A 16752-nucleotide genomic window follows, 5' to 3' on the forward strand; every position below is an offset into this window, starting at 1 on the left:
CATTTATTACCTTTTGGTCCACCATGGTGAGGTGCAAATCATACTTTACTTGCATGTCTGTTTGTCTGTTTCGATTCTCTTCCAGCTCGCACCCTATTTCTAGAGTTACACTAATAGGTTGGAGCTTCTTTATTTCCTCATTTATGCAACGAAATTCCTCCTGGCTCAACTCAGTAGTTTCCTTTTTAAACTGTAGGTGGATTGGCCGGCAAAATCGGGTGGAAGAAGGAACAGGGTTCTGCCATAAAATTTGATCCTTGATTTTTAATTGTAGTGGCACAAGAGTAGTACAAAACATACTGGCATCTGATTTATCAACAGAGGAACATTTTGTTTATATTCGCTGTGTCCTGATGCTCCGTCAAAGCCCCACTTGCACACCAAATCACATGATAATTGTACACCGTTCTCAAGACCCTCGACAACTTCAGTAATTGCCTCTTTAAGTTCCTGGATGATTCTGCGTGCGGTGTGATCGAGGAGACTCTGCAGAGGCACTTGTGCTGAATCCTCCATGATTGAAATATCATTTGGGTAGCACTTCTTGTTGGCTTCTGTGACTTCGTTGTAGGATGGATATATGTTCGCATTTTTTCGTTTGACTGCAGATCGTACCGTTTGGTAAGATTGTTTGGTCATTCCAGTTTCTACCATCAATGATTAGGCCTCATCCGTTGAGAATTTCTCTTGCTTCTTGGGTGGCTGAGAAATGAGCTTTCTCATCTTTGCTGGTTTTGACGGAGACATCATTGCACATTGCAGAACATACTTAATGGTCGCGATTCTTTCCGTATGCACCACCATGCAAAAAATGCACGTTTCTGCGCATGGAAACGGTTACCCAAAGCAGTATGGAAACCAACCCGTTCTCTTGCTATTTCCGTCCGTCTCCGGCGATCAACAACATATCCAATTACCATTAGTTTACAGGCTAAGTGAGTGCACCCATCGCTCCCTCGATTTACGCACCTATGGAAGCTAAACATGGAAATTCCATGTACAGTTTCCAACGTTTGTTGTGCTTTTGTAAAGCATGGAAACGTGCTCAAGGTCATTCGTTAATTGAGTAGTATATTCAGCCATTATGATGGAAAAAATGAGTGAAATTATATCAGTTTAACAAAGGCTTCCCAATAATACATATCTTTTTAATTAATTAAAATATTCCATCCTTTAGTCACCCTGTTCCCCGGCAATAATCCTCCCCTCCAACATACCCCCCTCCCCAACTCTCAGAAAACACACACATTCTCGACCCTCAATTTGATGACACAATTAAAGAACAACTCACTAAAAACTTTCTGAAGGTGCGTATTAAATATTTTATTCTGGATCACCTTTTTTAACAATATTACAAATAGGTTAAGATCATTAAGTTCTTTGAACATTAAAACCCACTCCTGTTTATTAGTAAAAAAATATATAACAAAAGCATCAAAAATAGATTATTATGCATAATTATTCATTTACAGAAACATATACATAGATGGATATTTAGTGTATGATTTCACATTCTTTTGTTTGGAACGATTCGTTTGACTAACATCTTGGGGAAAAGCTAGAATTTCTGTTTTAGTTAGCAACAAAATCTTCCCTTTAAACGATCATCCAAAAGGCTATATTGTTCAACAATACATGTGTATTTACAAAAACTTCACGCATAAGGACTACATGCATAGCTTGCACCGCCCACTCAAAGGCCTGAGAATCCATGTTTTTGACGAAAAAAAAATGCCAGTTACAGATCTCCCACCAAAGTTTAGGCACTGTGTGGGTCGTGCTTTTGATTGACCTCGCGCAACCGGCTGGGACCGAGTCATAATGATGTGGGTTGTCAGGACAAGGCCAGCATATAGATGGGTAAAAGCCGCTGTGGAAGATTTGGAAAACCATTCACTATTTTGCACATGCATCGTTATAAAAAAAAAATACTCTGGTGATAATTAATTTTCATGACAGTTTTGGGACAAAACAAGCACATCACTCATTTGCATTTTCATTGCATAAAGAACCCTTTAAGGAAAATGTAAGCCACAAAATTCAGTTACTATATAGACGTGTTATTCATCATGTTTTCACATTGTACTGCAGACTCCTTTTGGTAAAAAAACGAGTGCATTTACACGTAATTAAGAACAAAATATGAGCTTGCATGTGAAAAGTGCGGTTCCTGGCTTAACAAGGAAAAGCTTTTTGTCTTTTATCAATCCCAAAATTAGGATTCATAACTGATAACACAAGTCTCGCTTTCCAAAGAAAGAAATAGCCTAACTTAATGATTTCTGTTTATCCATCCACCGATCTCTGTGCATGGCACACCAGGATCGAAATAAAAGCCATCACCCATTGCCAGCACAGAGCTCCAGGATCGGGAAAAGGTAGCTGCTATTGGCATCTTCTTTTTTTCTTCAAAAATTCGGAAAAGAAGTCTGTTTGGAAAAATGATGAAATTAAAAATAAAGTGCATATGCATGATTTCAACAGTAATCCGTATATGGATTGGACTGGACTAAATAATAAACAACCTTTTCCTTGGCTGACTGACGCAACAACTGTTCCAAACTTTTCACACGCATGCTTGACATGACTAAAAAAGCAAAGCAATTATTCACACCAGATAGAGTTATCTTGTGTTGACATAAAGAAATACATGTTTACATGAATACAACACACTTAAGGATGGACGTTTGATACATTAGTTGTTTCTTTTTACAACCAAGCAAATTATAAATGTGTAAGTTCCAATGGCCTTTATGTTACAAAGTACATGTACATGTACTTGTACATGTACATACATGTGTGAACATGCATTTTTACAACTCGCGTAGTTTAAGCTCCGCCCACTCCAAGGCCTGAGAAAGATGTCATTGATAAAAATGCCAGTTGCAGGTCTCCCGTCAAAGTTGAGGCACTGTGTTGGTCGTGTCTTTGATTGGCCTCGCGCAACCGGCTGGGATTTATGACCGACGGAGTCATAATTATGTGGGTTGTCAGAGGAAGGCCAGCATAGATAGGTAAAAACCGCTGTGGAAGATTTGGAAAACCATTCACCATTTTGCAAATGCATTTTCATCCCATAAAGAACCCTTTTAGGAAAATGTAAGCCACAAAATTCAGTAAAAATAGACGTGTTATTCACCATGTTTTCACATTGTACTGCAGACTCTTTTGTTAAAAAAACGAGAGCATATACATGTATTTAAGAACAAAGTATGAGCTTGCATGTGAATAGTGCGGAACTATTATTTTCCTTGGTTATCAAAGAATAGCTTTTTGTCTTTCATCAATCCCAAAATTAGGATTCATTACTGATTACACAAGTTTCGCTTTCAAAAGAAGAAAAAAAACCAGCTTCACTTAACATGATTTCTGTTTATCCATCCACCAATCTCTGTGCATGGAACACCAAGATCGAAATAAGCCATCACCCATTGTCACCCATTTTCTTCAAAAATTCGGAAAAAAAGTCTGTTTGGAAAAATGATGAAATGAAAAAAAAAAAAGTGCAAATGCATGATTTCAACAGTAATCAGTATATGGATTGGACTTGACTAAATAATGAACAACATTTTCCTTGGCTGACTGACGCAACAACTGTTCCAAACTTTTCACACGCATGCAATTGACATGACTACAACAAGAGCAAAGCAATTATTCACACCAGATAGAGTTATCTTGTGTTGACATAAAGAAATACATGTTAACATGAATACAGCACACTTAAGGATGGACAATTCAGCCTTCCTATCTCACAGGCGTATATCGAGAGTTTACAGAATGTTTGATACATTAGTTGTTTCCTTTTACAACCAGTTGGAAAACCATTCACTATTTTGCAAATGCACTCTCATCGCATAAAGAACCCTTTTAGGAAAATGTAAGCCACAAAATTAAGTAACTGTATAGACGTGTTATTCACCATGTTTTCACATTGTACTGCAGACTCCTTTTGTAAAAAACGAGTGCATTTACACGTAATTAAGAACAAAATATGAGCTTGCATGTGAATAGTGCGGTTCCTGCCTTAACAAGGAATAGCTTTTTGTCTTTTATCAATCCCAAAATTAGGATCCATTACTGATTACACAAGTTTCGCTTTCAAAAGAAGAAAAAAAACAGCTTCACTTAGTATGATTTCTGTTTATCCACCCACCAATCTCTGTGCATGGAACACCAGGAACGAACTAAAAGCCATCAACCAATGCCAGCACAGAGCTCCGGGATCGGGAAAAAACTAGCTGCTATTTGTATCTTTTTTGGGAAGGGGGCAAACATTTGGAAAAAGAAGTCTTCTTTTAATAATTTTGCAATAAAAAAAAATGCTTATGCATGATTTCATAAGTAATCAGTATCTGGATTGGACTGGACTAAATTAAAAAAAAAAGCATAATCCTTTGCTTACTGACGCAACATGACTACAACAAGAGAAAATCAATTATTCACACCAGATATAGTTCCCTTGTGTTGTCATAAAGAAATATGTAACTGATGACGGTGCTTTGTTATAGCGCCCTCAAGCGACCAGAAGTTTTACCGCGCTTAAGTTCATCATGCGTTGTGTCTCAGAATTACAGTCATTAAATTCAGTCAAATTTGAAGACACAGAGGCATGGAGGTAATACAGATTGTACCTTTTATGATTGTTTAAATTTTTAATAGAAATATACGATAGTTATTAATTTATTGTAAGGCCAAACTTTGCTATAAGAAATGAAACTTAAACACAATAATCGTACATGTATTATAGATCCTGCCCAATGTTTATTGTAGCGATGTACATGTACATGTGATTCCATAGGTTTACAAGTTCAATTGATTAATTATTCGAGTGCTGATCAAGAATTATTTGACTAATTTCTTTCTATAAATTCTGTGATTGTCTAAGGACAGGATACATGTTGCAATTCGTCGCTGACACATGTTCATTCATATTGTTCATGTCAATCTGCCATACCACATGTGTGTTTACAAGTGTACTGTACATGTAAGTTAAGGTCAGCCTGATTATGTGACTGGTTCAAACTAGGGTTTCTCATTAGGGTTTTCTCATGTACTTAACTGCGGTTCCTTTTGCGTTTTTCAATATACTTTTCACGGAGTGAGTTATAACATGGAGGGAATTATAACATGGAGTGAGTTATCATAACATGGAGGATTAAAGGAGCACCTAAAATTGAACACTTGACACTTCAGTGAAATACATGTACTGTGACTAGTGTGAGTCTACAAGTTACTTGGGATCTGAGATACGACAGTGAAAACTCCTCCACATTATATTTGATGCTCCAACTCCCTGCTGAATATACTGCGACCTCAAGATGACTGAGGAGACAGCAAGGGAGTCAAAGCAAACGGAGAAGGGAATCCAGTGGCATGCGGACGTGAAGCGGAAGGAATTCCGAAGCAGCTTGACATCATGGCGGAGAAATGCGAACAAATTGAGAACTCTGCTTTGCGATGAAGAGGAAACTTCAAATGACAAGCTACAAAGAGACGCGTCACAACAGGCTATGGACAAAGCCATCGAAATACAAGAAACTCTTGCCAAGTTTCTGTCGACATCGAATCTGCCCGATGACAGCACCGAACAGCTTGAGAATGCTGAAATAGAACATGCCGCTCTAATGAGACTAACCCATGAGCGGATACTTGCGTTGAGAGGAGATATTGCTTCATCAGCTGCTTCCCTCAAATCTAGTTCAGCCGGAAGCAAATGTCAACAATGGGCAGGGTAAGCCTTAAGGATTTTTTTTTGTATAGCAAAACTGCTATGCAAATTTTGATTTGCATAGCAGTTTACCAATTTTGCATAGCAGTTTTGTTATACTCAAATTTAGCCTAGGCTTTGCAATTACTATTTACCTGTCAGTGTCAGACTCAGACTGTACAAATTACAAAGCAATAAAGAAGTAACTTACGTTAAGCTGTGAACTTAATGACTCATCAGTTGTCTGTTTATTTCAGGAGCTGCATGCTTGCTGGAATAACTTTCGAGTGAAAAAGCAAGTTAACAAATTATAACAATTTACTTCAGACTCAGGCCCTGAGCCTCAGCACAACAGTAGCATTTTATTAATCATTATCTCTTAGTGGTCTTTGTCTCTTTGATTCTTCCTCTTCTCTAGACTCTAATGATCTATCTAAATCATTCCAAGTTTCCAACTCTGAGTAATAGGTAAGGTAACCTAAGACTGCAAATCTACAAGACTGAGACTACAAGTTGAAGTTGCAAATAATTGAATTAAGTCAACTTTCAATCATAACACAACAAGATCCAACAACTATTAATAACTCTATGTCAACTTTGGACTAAATTATGAATAATATGATCATTGATCAAACAACAATTGAGTCAGTCACCAGGACTGAACACTGAACAGTTACAGAAGGGAGTATGAGTGATTGAGTGTTGATCATATCACTACTTATAAAGTCTCTTAATCCTAATCCATCAGTTCAGTTAGCATCACTGTGGCAATTTCCATAATGCCATTTCAATTTGACAATTTAAAGCTAAGACTAAAAGGTGATACTGATACTGAAGCGATTATATGATCTATCAGCTTATTCTTGTGTGTCTATAATCATGACATCTCTGCCTGTGCTTGGACCTGGTTGTTGTTCTGCTAATCTGCTTGACCTGGGCGCCGACTGCATCTATTGAGGAAACAGGTTGCCGCACTTGATGAATCAAAAATATGCTCTGGGGGGCCACTCAGTGTGATACGCATAAGTTCATCTAGGGTGTCAGTTGCCAGCTTGTTTCTGTAATCACTCTTAACCCTGTTCATGGCAGAGAAGCCCCGCTCCACGATGGCATTCGATGCTGCAAAAATTAAATAAAGGATCAAATCAAATTTCATGTGATGCCCAGCTCAGTGTCATTGTGTTTAACAGTTGCAAGTTCTTTATAACTTGTAATGAAGTTTGAAATTTTGAGTCATTTGATTGATAGGCTAGTAACAAATTATGAAGAAATATAAAATTGTTTACCTGGCACAAGGAGCATCACTCTAATCATATGACAGAGGTTTGGGTAAGTCGTGTGGTAGCTCACAAGTAGCCTTCTCCATATCTCACTGCTGCAGTTCAGGTGTTGCAAACTGGATTTCCACAGTAGTTTCCAGCTTTCCCATTCATGGAAGAGTTCATCAGTGTTGCAACCTATAGGATTGTGGTAGGTGGGTAAGGGTAAGAAACAAGAAGGATAGAAGGTATTTTTTAAAGCTACAAATGCAAATAAACAATACTGTTAGTGTTATTAATCATTTTGTAATTTTTGTTTAATAAGTCATTTACAAATAAATAATTACCTTGTTGGGTGACCAGTTGTCCAAAGTGATCAATGAAAGACTGCACCAAAGGTCTTCCAAATCTAACAAGAGCCTCACGATCAGTTGGCCATGCTCGAGTATCTAGAATCTTGAGACTTGCATACTGTGCCTCTTCGTGACATTTGCCAAGCCTTATGTGGACGCTTTTTTTCACGTTAGTGATTAGAGGTGTTGATATGGTGTCAACGTCGGATGCTGATAGTGCTTGACCTTTGAGTTGAACATCCTTGAAGCTCACTCCACTGTCCGTTTCCATAAGATCATGCAGAATCTTTTGGAAATCTGCCACCATATAGTCTTTGGTCAGAGCTGGTCTCTTTGCTGCTGGCTCATCATCACTCTCATTCAGACTTCGACCATCTTCATCCACATCTGTAGAGATAACATCCTCATGATCCTCAGGTTCTAGCAGAGCTCTGAGAGCAGAGAGGAGATCATTGATCCTTTGGTAGAAGGTTGTCAGGTAGGTCAGGGCCACATTAAAGTGTGTAATATCCTTCTGCAGAGCAAGTGACAGGTTTGCCAGGGGAGTGATCAATGACTTAAGCAACAGCAAATGAAATACAAAACGAACAGACTTCAGCTTGTTGAGATAGCCCTTCAGTTTCGCCATCTCTGCAGCTGGCTCATTACTGGCTACTTCATTCTCAAGAGAGGCAATTATCACAGCATATGACTTGATGAGGGCTGCCACTGCTCTGCTCTTGAAATGTACCCATCTGGTTCCATTAGCTTTCACTGGCTTCAGCAAATCTTCTTTCATAATTTTGGCCAACTGAAATAAAAACAAAATCTGATTAAATTACATGTATGTCAATTTATGTGCAATACGGACCCTGTGCAAACAGAAACAGTGCAATAATGTTATTCATTTCATTTTCATACCAAGTGTGCAATATAATAGTTAAATAATAATAAAAAAATGAGTATGTTGTAATAAATTTACTACATGTAGATGTTAAGACAAATCACCAAAGTTCAACCTCACCTCTTCAAGTTTTCCCATACGTTTTGGACTTCTTGAGTAGAGGGCATACAAGGAGTTCAACATAGTAATGACTTCTTCCATACTGGTTCCCTTAAAAGCATCCTTGGCAGCTAATTCCAGGCGGTGGTTCATGCAATGGATACCTAAGAGGTCTGGATACTCTTGACGAAGGCGGGTGACAACACCTGAGTTGCGTCCAAAGTTCACTGATGCTCCATCACTGACAAAGGCAACTAAACCATGATTGGATAAGTTAAAGTGCCCCATGACAGACTTGATGGCTGCAACAATGCTGCTGGCATTTGCAGATGCAAGATGTTCAAGCTTCAGGAACTTCACGGTTGGTACTCCCTCATGGATATACAGAATGTACATCAGCTCCCGCTCTGTTGTCGAAACGTCAGTACTTCCATCAATGAAGATGGTTAAGTACTTGGGGGTGTCTTTGAGATCATTCATCAAATCTTCTTTCAGGACCTACATGAGAAAAGAATAAAGTGAACATCATAATATGACATCATATAATATTTGAATTAATTAAAAAATGACTTTTCTCGGGCCTACAAAATTTTGTTCGAAATATTTCCAAGTATGTTAAGAAAATGTCAATTTGGCCAGGGGGACCCTAGGGGCATCATGGGCATGAGCCCGGTATAAACTATCAATTTGCATGAAATAATATTTTGAATTAATTAAAAAATGACTTTTCTCGGGCCTACAAAATTTTGTTTGAAATATTTTCTAAGTATTTTAAGAAAATGAAAATTTGGCCAGGGGGACCCTATGGGCGTGAGCCCGTTAACTATCAATTTGCATGAATTAAATAATTTATTTAATTCATTCCAAATTAACATTAAAAAAACAAAGAGTCACAAGACAGTCTATAAAATAAAATACATTAAACAAGGATGATAATAAATTTAGGCATTATGGCATACCGGTAGCGGTAGTAGAATTAATTGTATTTGATGTTAAAAGTAGATTTTTTTTTTTAGGTTTATTTATTTAAAAAAAAAAAATTCTAAAGAGAAACGCAAAACCATACCTCAGCTACACAAGATGCAAATTCTGCGCACTTCTTTTCAGTGTGGTAGCTTGTCCCCAGTTCCACTCCATGGCGAATCTCAAGTTTGCAGATGTATGGAAAGAGTGTGAAGGGTTTTTCCGTCTTACAAACAACATATGCAATGTCTATAAGCTTCTCGATTCTCATTTGTTCTGCCTCCTCCCCCTTTCTGATGCTTTTGCCAATTGTTGTCTGCTTGAAAAAATCATCAATTGACGCTGGTGCCGACTTGAACCCAGCGGCTCTCTGGTGCATTTCGCTATGCAAATGTTTGAATGCGGCGTCTTTCTTCATTGTTGTCACCCCATTTATGAATGCATTGCTGAAATTTCGGCAATATTTCAACCTCTCTTTAAATTCATCACAGAGCGTACAAGACATCTTGGTCACGAAATTCCCATTTCTTTCAAATCGTAGCCATTCCTGGCCCGGGTCTAGATCCGCCTGCCAATTATTGCCAGTATTTGCCTTGATACCGGTAGTTTTCGTACTAGTAGCCATGTTTTCATCACTATGCTACACAGCGCACATGTAACGACAACGCAGCTGGGATTTTGACGTTTCAGTTCCCACAAATCCCTCGTGCGTATCAAGTGATTTACTTGAAGGGGTAAACCCGTTTTCCGTGTCGGCAAAATGTTTAAGATAAACCGACAAATATCTAAAGAATAGTGATGAGAATGTTTAAACTATGTAAATTAATCATCATTTATGAAATAAACCCATTAGGAATTCAAAACAAATGTTTTTTAACCATTAAAATACTCGCTAATAGTCGCTGGACTCTCATAATGAATGACCCTCACCCCTAATCATCAGAATGAAACAGTCCATTTAGTGAGGTCACACTAGGGTCAAAGTATTATCTACGAGCGGATTCATTGGCTCATTCTGTGACCTTTACCAACATGTACAATGTACTGCATACACACACACACGTACACGTACGTACGCGATCGAGCAGTATCATATCAGCAGTCACTGAATCGAAAATGGTTTGTTTACAAACTAAACACGTACAGATTTTTTACAGCTGAACAAAATTGACGTTCTTTTTCAGTATTTAAGCTTAACTAAATCAAAACATGATGAATGTTTACCATGTCCGATAGTTGTGGAATTCAGTGGACCGAAATTTGGTGGCAAGTACACTTTGTGTCAACTTTTCATGATCAAAATGTTGTATAGCAGTTTTGCAATGCACTTTAAAAATTGTGTCGCAGTCGGCCTCGAATGTGTCGCAAATTGCGATGCGATACCGCTTATTGCGGACCCTGACAATGGGTGAACTTACCTGCACATGGTGAAGAACCCCCCGTCGAGAATGACTTTGCAGAGACAGCAAATCAGGAAATGGACTCACCGAATCCAACTCCTGAGAATGAATCCAGCCCTTCACCCCCAAACACCGACCCACTGACCACCCCTACAGGGAACGGACAGTTCACATCGCCAACTTGCGACATGAAGTCACCGACAGATGACGCAATTAAAACACTAACAGGGAGCCTGCTGGAGCAATTGAAAATGAACCGATTGCCCCCACCTGAACCAATCATCTTCTCCGGTGATCCCATGCAGTACATCACATGGAAACAAGGCTACGACATTCTCATCGAGCACCGTGGTGTACACGTACCCCCAGCCGAACGTTTCTTCTACCTGAAGAAATATCTCAAGGGCGAGGCACTAGACCTGGTGCGTGGCTTCTCCCTTGTCAACGATGAATCCGCATACAAAGAAGCGAAGAGGGCTCTTGACAAACGATACGGTGATCCCTTCATAGTGTCCAATGCATTTCGAGACAAGCTGGACTCGTGGCCGACTGTGGCCCCCAAAGATGCATTCGGACTGAGACGACTATCGGACTTCCTCCGCCAGTGCCAAACAGCCATGGAGAAGAACGGTAACCTCAACCATCTCAATGACGAGAGAAAAAACAGAAAGATTTTTGCCAAACTACCAGATTGGTTGATCGGGAGGTGGGGACGAACCGTTGCCAACTGGAAGGAGAAGAATGGAAGCTACCCACCCTTTCAAACATTTGCCTCCTTTGTAGAAAAGGAAGCTAACATCGCCTGTGATCCTGTAACGTCTGTCCACAGTCTAAGGGAAGAACGGTATGACAGGAAGAAATCACATGCTGGTGCAAGGTCATTGTCAACTAGCGTGTCAACTGATAGACCCCCAAGCAGCAACCTGAGTACAAGGCCCGTCCCCAAACCTGTGTGCTGTGCAAGAAATTGCATAACCTGGACAACTGTGAAGTGTTTGCAGCAAAGACCCTTCAAGATCGAAAGGTCTACATCAAAGAAAGGGGTCTCTGCTTTGGATGTCTTCAACCAGGCCACAGATCAAAGGATTGCCGCAGAAGAAGTGTGTGTGCAGTTTGCATGAAGCGACATCCAACCCTGCTGCATGGTGACAGGTACCAGACCGACCAACCAACCGTGAACTTAGAGAAACCTGAGAACCACACCTCACTAAGTTCACACACTACTAGTGTTTGCCATCTCAACTCAAACAAGGACATTGCGAAAAGTACCATGGTAGTCCCAGTTTGGTTGTCACATCGATCAGCACCTGACGAGAGGATGGTCTATGCTCTTCTCGATACCGAATCAGATACATCGTTCATCCTTGAGTCCACCAAGACTGCGATGGGACTGAAAGGTGTCAAGGTAAACCTCTTCCACTCTACAATGACCAGCAAAGACGAGAGAATCCCCAGTGAGAGAATCGAAGGACTTGCTGTTCGTGCTCACAACAGCGATAAGAAGATCCCCCTCCCTGCGACCTACTCAAGAAACATCATGCCTGCGAACAGAAGTCACATCCCTAATCCTGATATGGCAAGCTCACATGCACACCTCTCGCGACTACAGGAGCACCTGCTCCCAGTACAGCCATGTGAGATCGGTCTTCTTATTGGATATGACTGCACGAAAGCCTTGGCCCCACGGCAAGTTATCCCACCAGTTGATGACGGGCCTTATGGTCTGAAAACAGACTTGGGATGGAGCATTGTTGGTGTGATGAAGCCTGATGAGTACGAGAGCTGTGTAGACGACAAGATCGGCTTCAGTCATCGTTTGACAGCCTACGAACTTCCAGCAGACCTGACCCACAACTGCGAAACTACAAAGAGTCAAGTGGTGTTCACCCAAGGTATAACAGCAAAGGAAGAAATAAGCCCCCTTCAAGTTACACGCTTGCTGGAAGCTGACTCTTGTGAAGCAAGGGATGACAACTCATCATTTTCACAGAATGATGTCCGGTTTCTGAGCATTATGAAGGAGACCATCCACCTCACAGAAGATGGCCACTATGAGACAGCATTGCCTTTCAAGAACTGTGAACCCAACCTACCAAACAACAAGTTCATGGCGAGCAAGAGACTTGGACACCTTAGAAGCAAATTTGAACGAGATAGAGAGTACCAGCAGAAGTATTCCAAGCTCATGGACGCACTCATTGCTGACGGGTATGCTGAGCCAGTGCCCTACATCGTTCACCGTGATAGTCCCGCTTGGTACATCCCACATCATGGAGTCCAGCAACCTAACAAGCTGAGAGTTGTTTTTGACTGCAGTGCGCAGTACAAGGACGAATCGCTCAACTCTCCCCTGCTTACAGGACCAGATCTGACAAATAAACTGGTAGGAGTGCTCTGCATATTCAGACAAGAAAAGATCTCATTCATGTGTGATGTTCAGGAGATGTTTCACCAGTTCAGGGTCATTAACAACCATAGAGATTACTTGAGGTTCCTTTGGTGGCCGAGGGGAAACTATCATCAACCGCCAGGTGAATTCCGCATGAAGGTACATCTGTTTGGGGCAGGGTCTTCCCCCGGATGTTCCAACTTCGCACTCAAGCAACTAGCCAGAGATCATGTGTCAGAGTTCGGCAGAGAAGTGACAGATTTTATACTTCATGACTTCTATGTTGATGATGGGCTAAGGTCTGTCAAGTCCGAGAAGGAAGCCATTAACATGATATCCGGAACCAGACAACTCTGTAAGAAGGGAGGTCTCCATCTACACAAATTTGTCTCAAATTCGAGGGAGGTGCTCAACTCAGTACCTGCTGAGGATCGAGCAAAGGGCATCAGAGAGGTCAATCTCCTTCATGACGATCTTCCAATAGAGAGAGCACTGGGAGTGCAATGGTGCATCGAGTCAGACTCATTCAACTTCAGGATCACGCTTCAAGACAAACCCCTTACCAGAAGAGGCATACTATCCACCGTCATGTCAGTCTACGACCCGCTGGGCTTACTAGCACCTGTCGTGCTGGTTGGCAAAGAAATCCTGCAGGAACTGTGTAGAGAGTCTGCCGGGTGGGATGACCCACTTACAGAGGCGCTGAGGGCGAGATGGGAACGGTGGAGAAATTACATGGGAAATTTGCAGTCACTGTCTATAAAGAGATGCTACAAACCTGCTGACTTTGGTGAGGTACAGACGGCCCAGCTGCATCACTTCTCGGATGCCAGCACCTGTGGTTACGGCCAGTGTTCCTACTTGAGACTTACCAATTCCGAGGAAAGAGTACACTGCACGTTAGTGATGGGGAAGTCTAGAGTTGCACCACTGAAGCCTGTGACAATACCTCGCCTCGAATTGACTGCCGCCGTAGTCTCCGTCAGAGTCAGCTCATTCCTGAGGAAGGAACTTAATCTCAACTACGAGGAGTTCTTTTGGACAGATAGTAGTGTGGTTTTGGGATACATTGGCAACGATTCAAAGCGTTTCCACGTTTTCGTCGCCAACAGAATCAGGCTGATCAGGGATGTATCCTCTCCTTCACAATGGCGTCATGTTGACACCAAGGATAATCCGGCTGATGCAGCATCCCGGGGCTTGACAGTACGCCAACTCATTGAGACACCGCTGTGGCTTGCCGGACCAGAAATGCTGTGGAGGGAGAAAATTCCAAGGTACGATGATCAGTCGAGCTTCAAGGTGAGACTAGACGACCCAGAGGTGAAGAAGAGTCAAGCTCTTGCGACCAGTACCAACCAACCTGTCTTCGAGTTTGACCGCTTGAACCGCTTCTCCAACTGGTACCATGCAAAAAGAGCAGTCGCAAATTGTCTGCGCTTCGTCTCTCGCCTGAAGAGACGTTGTGTGGTGAAGCATCGTCCACCAGTTGTAAATGCAGCCCCAGTACCACCTGTTGAAAAAAACAGTCACGGCTGAAGATCTGCATCGGGCAGAGTTGCTGATACTTAAGCTACTGCAGAAGGAGTCCTTTGCTGATGAGATCTCTATCCTCGAATCCTTGAGAAATGATGGTGAAATCGAAAGACAAGCCAGACGCCGTGTGAAGAAGGCTAGCCGTCTCCAACGCTTGGATCCCTTTCTTGATAAAGATGGAATGCTGAGAGTGGGAGGCCGAATAAGAAGATCCGACGAGTCCTTTGAAACCAAACACCCAGCAATTCTACCCCAGAGGCATCATCTGACGGAGTTGGTGATCAGCCATTATCAACAGCAGACCGCCCACCAAGGACGAGGGATGACGCTCAACTTGCTGAGAGCAAGCGGCATTTGGGTAATAGGAGGTAATGGCGCAGTCTCCAGAATTATCAGAGGGTGCATAACCTGCCACAGACTTCGCAGCTCAGCACAGACACAGAAGATGGCAGATCTGCCCCATGATAGGATCACACCAGCACCACCTGATCAAGGAGGGTAGAAAGGAGATGAAAAGGTACGGCCTTCTTTTCACTTGCATGGCCTCAAGAGCTGTACATATTGAGACTTTGGGTTCATTGAGTACTGACGCCTTCATCAATGGCCTCCGAAGGTTTCTGGCTTTGCGTGGTCCAGTACGCCAACTTCGATCGGACAGAGGAACAAATTTCATTGGAGCAGAAAATGAGTTTGAGAAAGCTTGGGCCAAGGTTGATCACCAGAAGGTTAGAGAATTCCTGTTGAGAGATGGATGCGACTACGTGCAGTTCAACTTCAATGTTCCTTCGGCGAGCCACATGGGCGGGGCATGGGAACGACTCATTCGGTCCACCCGCAGCATCCTACAAACCTTGATGCATCAGTCTGGCCTTCAGCTCGATGATGAGTCTCTGCGTACATTCCTGTATGAGGCAACAGCTATCATCAACAGCAGACCATTGACAGTTGATCCCTTGAGCGACCCCACCAGTCCAGAACCCTTGACCCCTAATCACTTACTAACCATGAAATCAAAGGTTCTTCTTCCCCCTCCAGGAAACTTCCAGCGAGAGGACTTGTATTCGACAAAGCGATGGAGGAGGGTGCAACATCTCATCAATGAGTTCTGGACGCGTTGGTGGAGAGAGTTTCTGCAGAGTCTGCAAGCTCGCCAAAAGTGGACCCAACCCCGGAGAGAAGCTTGCATCGGCGATGTTGTGATCATGAAGGATGAGGACACCCCACGGAATCATTGGTTACTGGCACGGATCGAAGAAGTCTACCCGTCTGATGACAGGCACGTCCGTAAGGTGAAACTGGTAATGGGTGACACACAGATCGACAACCAGGGAAAGCGCATCAAGCCTCTCCGATTTCTGGAGCGCCCAATCCACAAACTGGTTCTTATTCTCCCAGCAGCGCCTTAAAGAGACTAAGGTATGTCCATTCAGGAGACTGAGGAAATCCCCACCGGATGAGCCATGACTGTTAAATTTAAGACATTAGATTAAATAGGTGATTTGAAACCGATAATTGACCCAATTTGATGATGTTTGAAACTGTGTTAACTCGAGAATTGTGTGAAATTTTATTGTTCAGATGATTCGAGTTGAAAACATGATTCTTTGGAATTCAGCATTGATTTTCTGTTAAAGGTTGTTTGGAGTTTGTTGATCTACACTTAGACAGGGCAAAATTTAACACCGGAGTGCCTGCAGCAGTTGTGTACAATACAGTAGACACTAAGTGATTTGATTTTAAATTCCCCCTTTTTGATGTTTGGAATTATGCAGTTTGTAATTTAACCTTTCATTGTTAATGGTGTTCGACTTTACATGTGTTTGTTTACTCCAAGTTGTATTTCTGCATTAGGAATGCCTCCCCTGCTCCCAGTTAAGATTTCAGACTTGAGACTACCATAATGTGTAAGGTTGGCCGAAATTGTTATTTGCTGTACTTGAGGTAAATTAGTGTCCTAATTTAGGGGAGCCATGTAACTGATGACGGTGCTTCGTTATAGCGCCCTCAAGCGACCAGAAGTTTTACCGCGCTTAAGTTCATCATGCGTTGTGTCTCAGAATTACAGTCATTAAATTCAGTCAAATTTGAAGACACAGAGGCATGGAGGTAATACAAATTGTACCTTTTATGATTGTTTTAATTTATAATAGAAATAGATGATAG

The 16752-nt window shown here is 41.7% G+C and overlaps 3 protein-coding genes across 3 annotated transcripts; 2 read left to right on the forward strand and 1 right to left on the reverse strand.

Moving 5' to 3' along the window:
• Positions 1–6626: 6626 nt before the first annotated feature.
• Positions 6627–9643, reverse strand: LOC119733117 (zinc finger protein 862-like). Its single transcript, XM_038206693.1, has 4 exons — positions 9368–9643; positions 8323–8799; positions 7314–8109; positions 6627–6826 (listed from the first exon to the last, which is right to left on the reverse strand). Exons 1-4 carry the CDS (start codon positions 9641–9643, stop codon positions 6627–6629), a joined length of 1749 nt encoding a protein of 582 aa, XP_038062621.1.
• Positions 9644–11934: 2291 nt separating this feature from the next.
• Positions 11935–14592, forward strand: LOC119733118. Its single transcript, XM_038206694.1, has one exon. The coding sequence runs from the start codon at positions 11935–11937 to the stop codon at positions 14590–14592; it is 2658 nt and encodes an 885-aa protein (XP_038062622.1).
• Positions 14593–15050: 458 nt separating this feature from the next.
• Positions 15051–15995, forward strand: LOC119733119. The gene has a single exon (XM_038206695.1). The coding sequence runs from the start codon at positions 15051–15053 to the stop codon at positions 15993–15995; it is 945 nt and encodes a 314-aa protein (XP_038062623.1).
• Positions 15996–16752: the final 757 nt, after the last annotated feature.

Source organism: Patiria miniata, unplaced genomic scaffold, assembly GCF_015706575.1.
Source record: "Patiria miniata isolate m_02_andy unplaced genomic scaffold, ASM1570657v1 HiC_scaffold_25, whole genome shotgun sequence".
Classification (NCBI taxonomy): Eukaryota; Metazoa; Echinodermata; class Asteroidea; order Valvatida; family Asterinidae; genus Patiria; species Patiria miniata.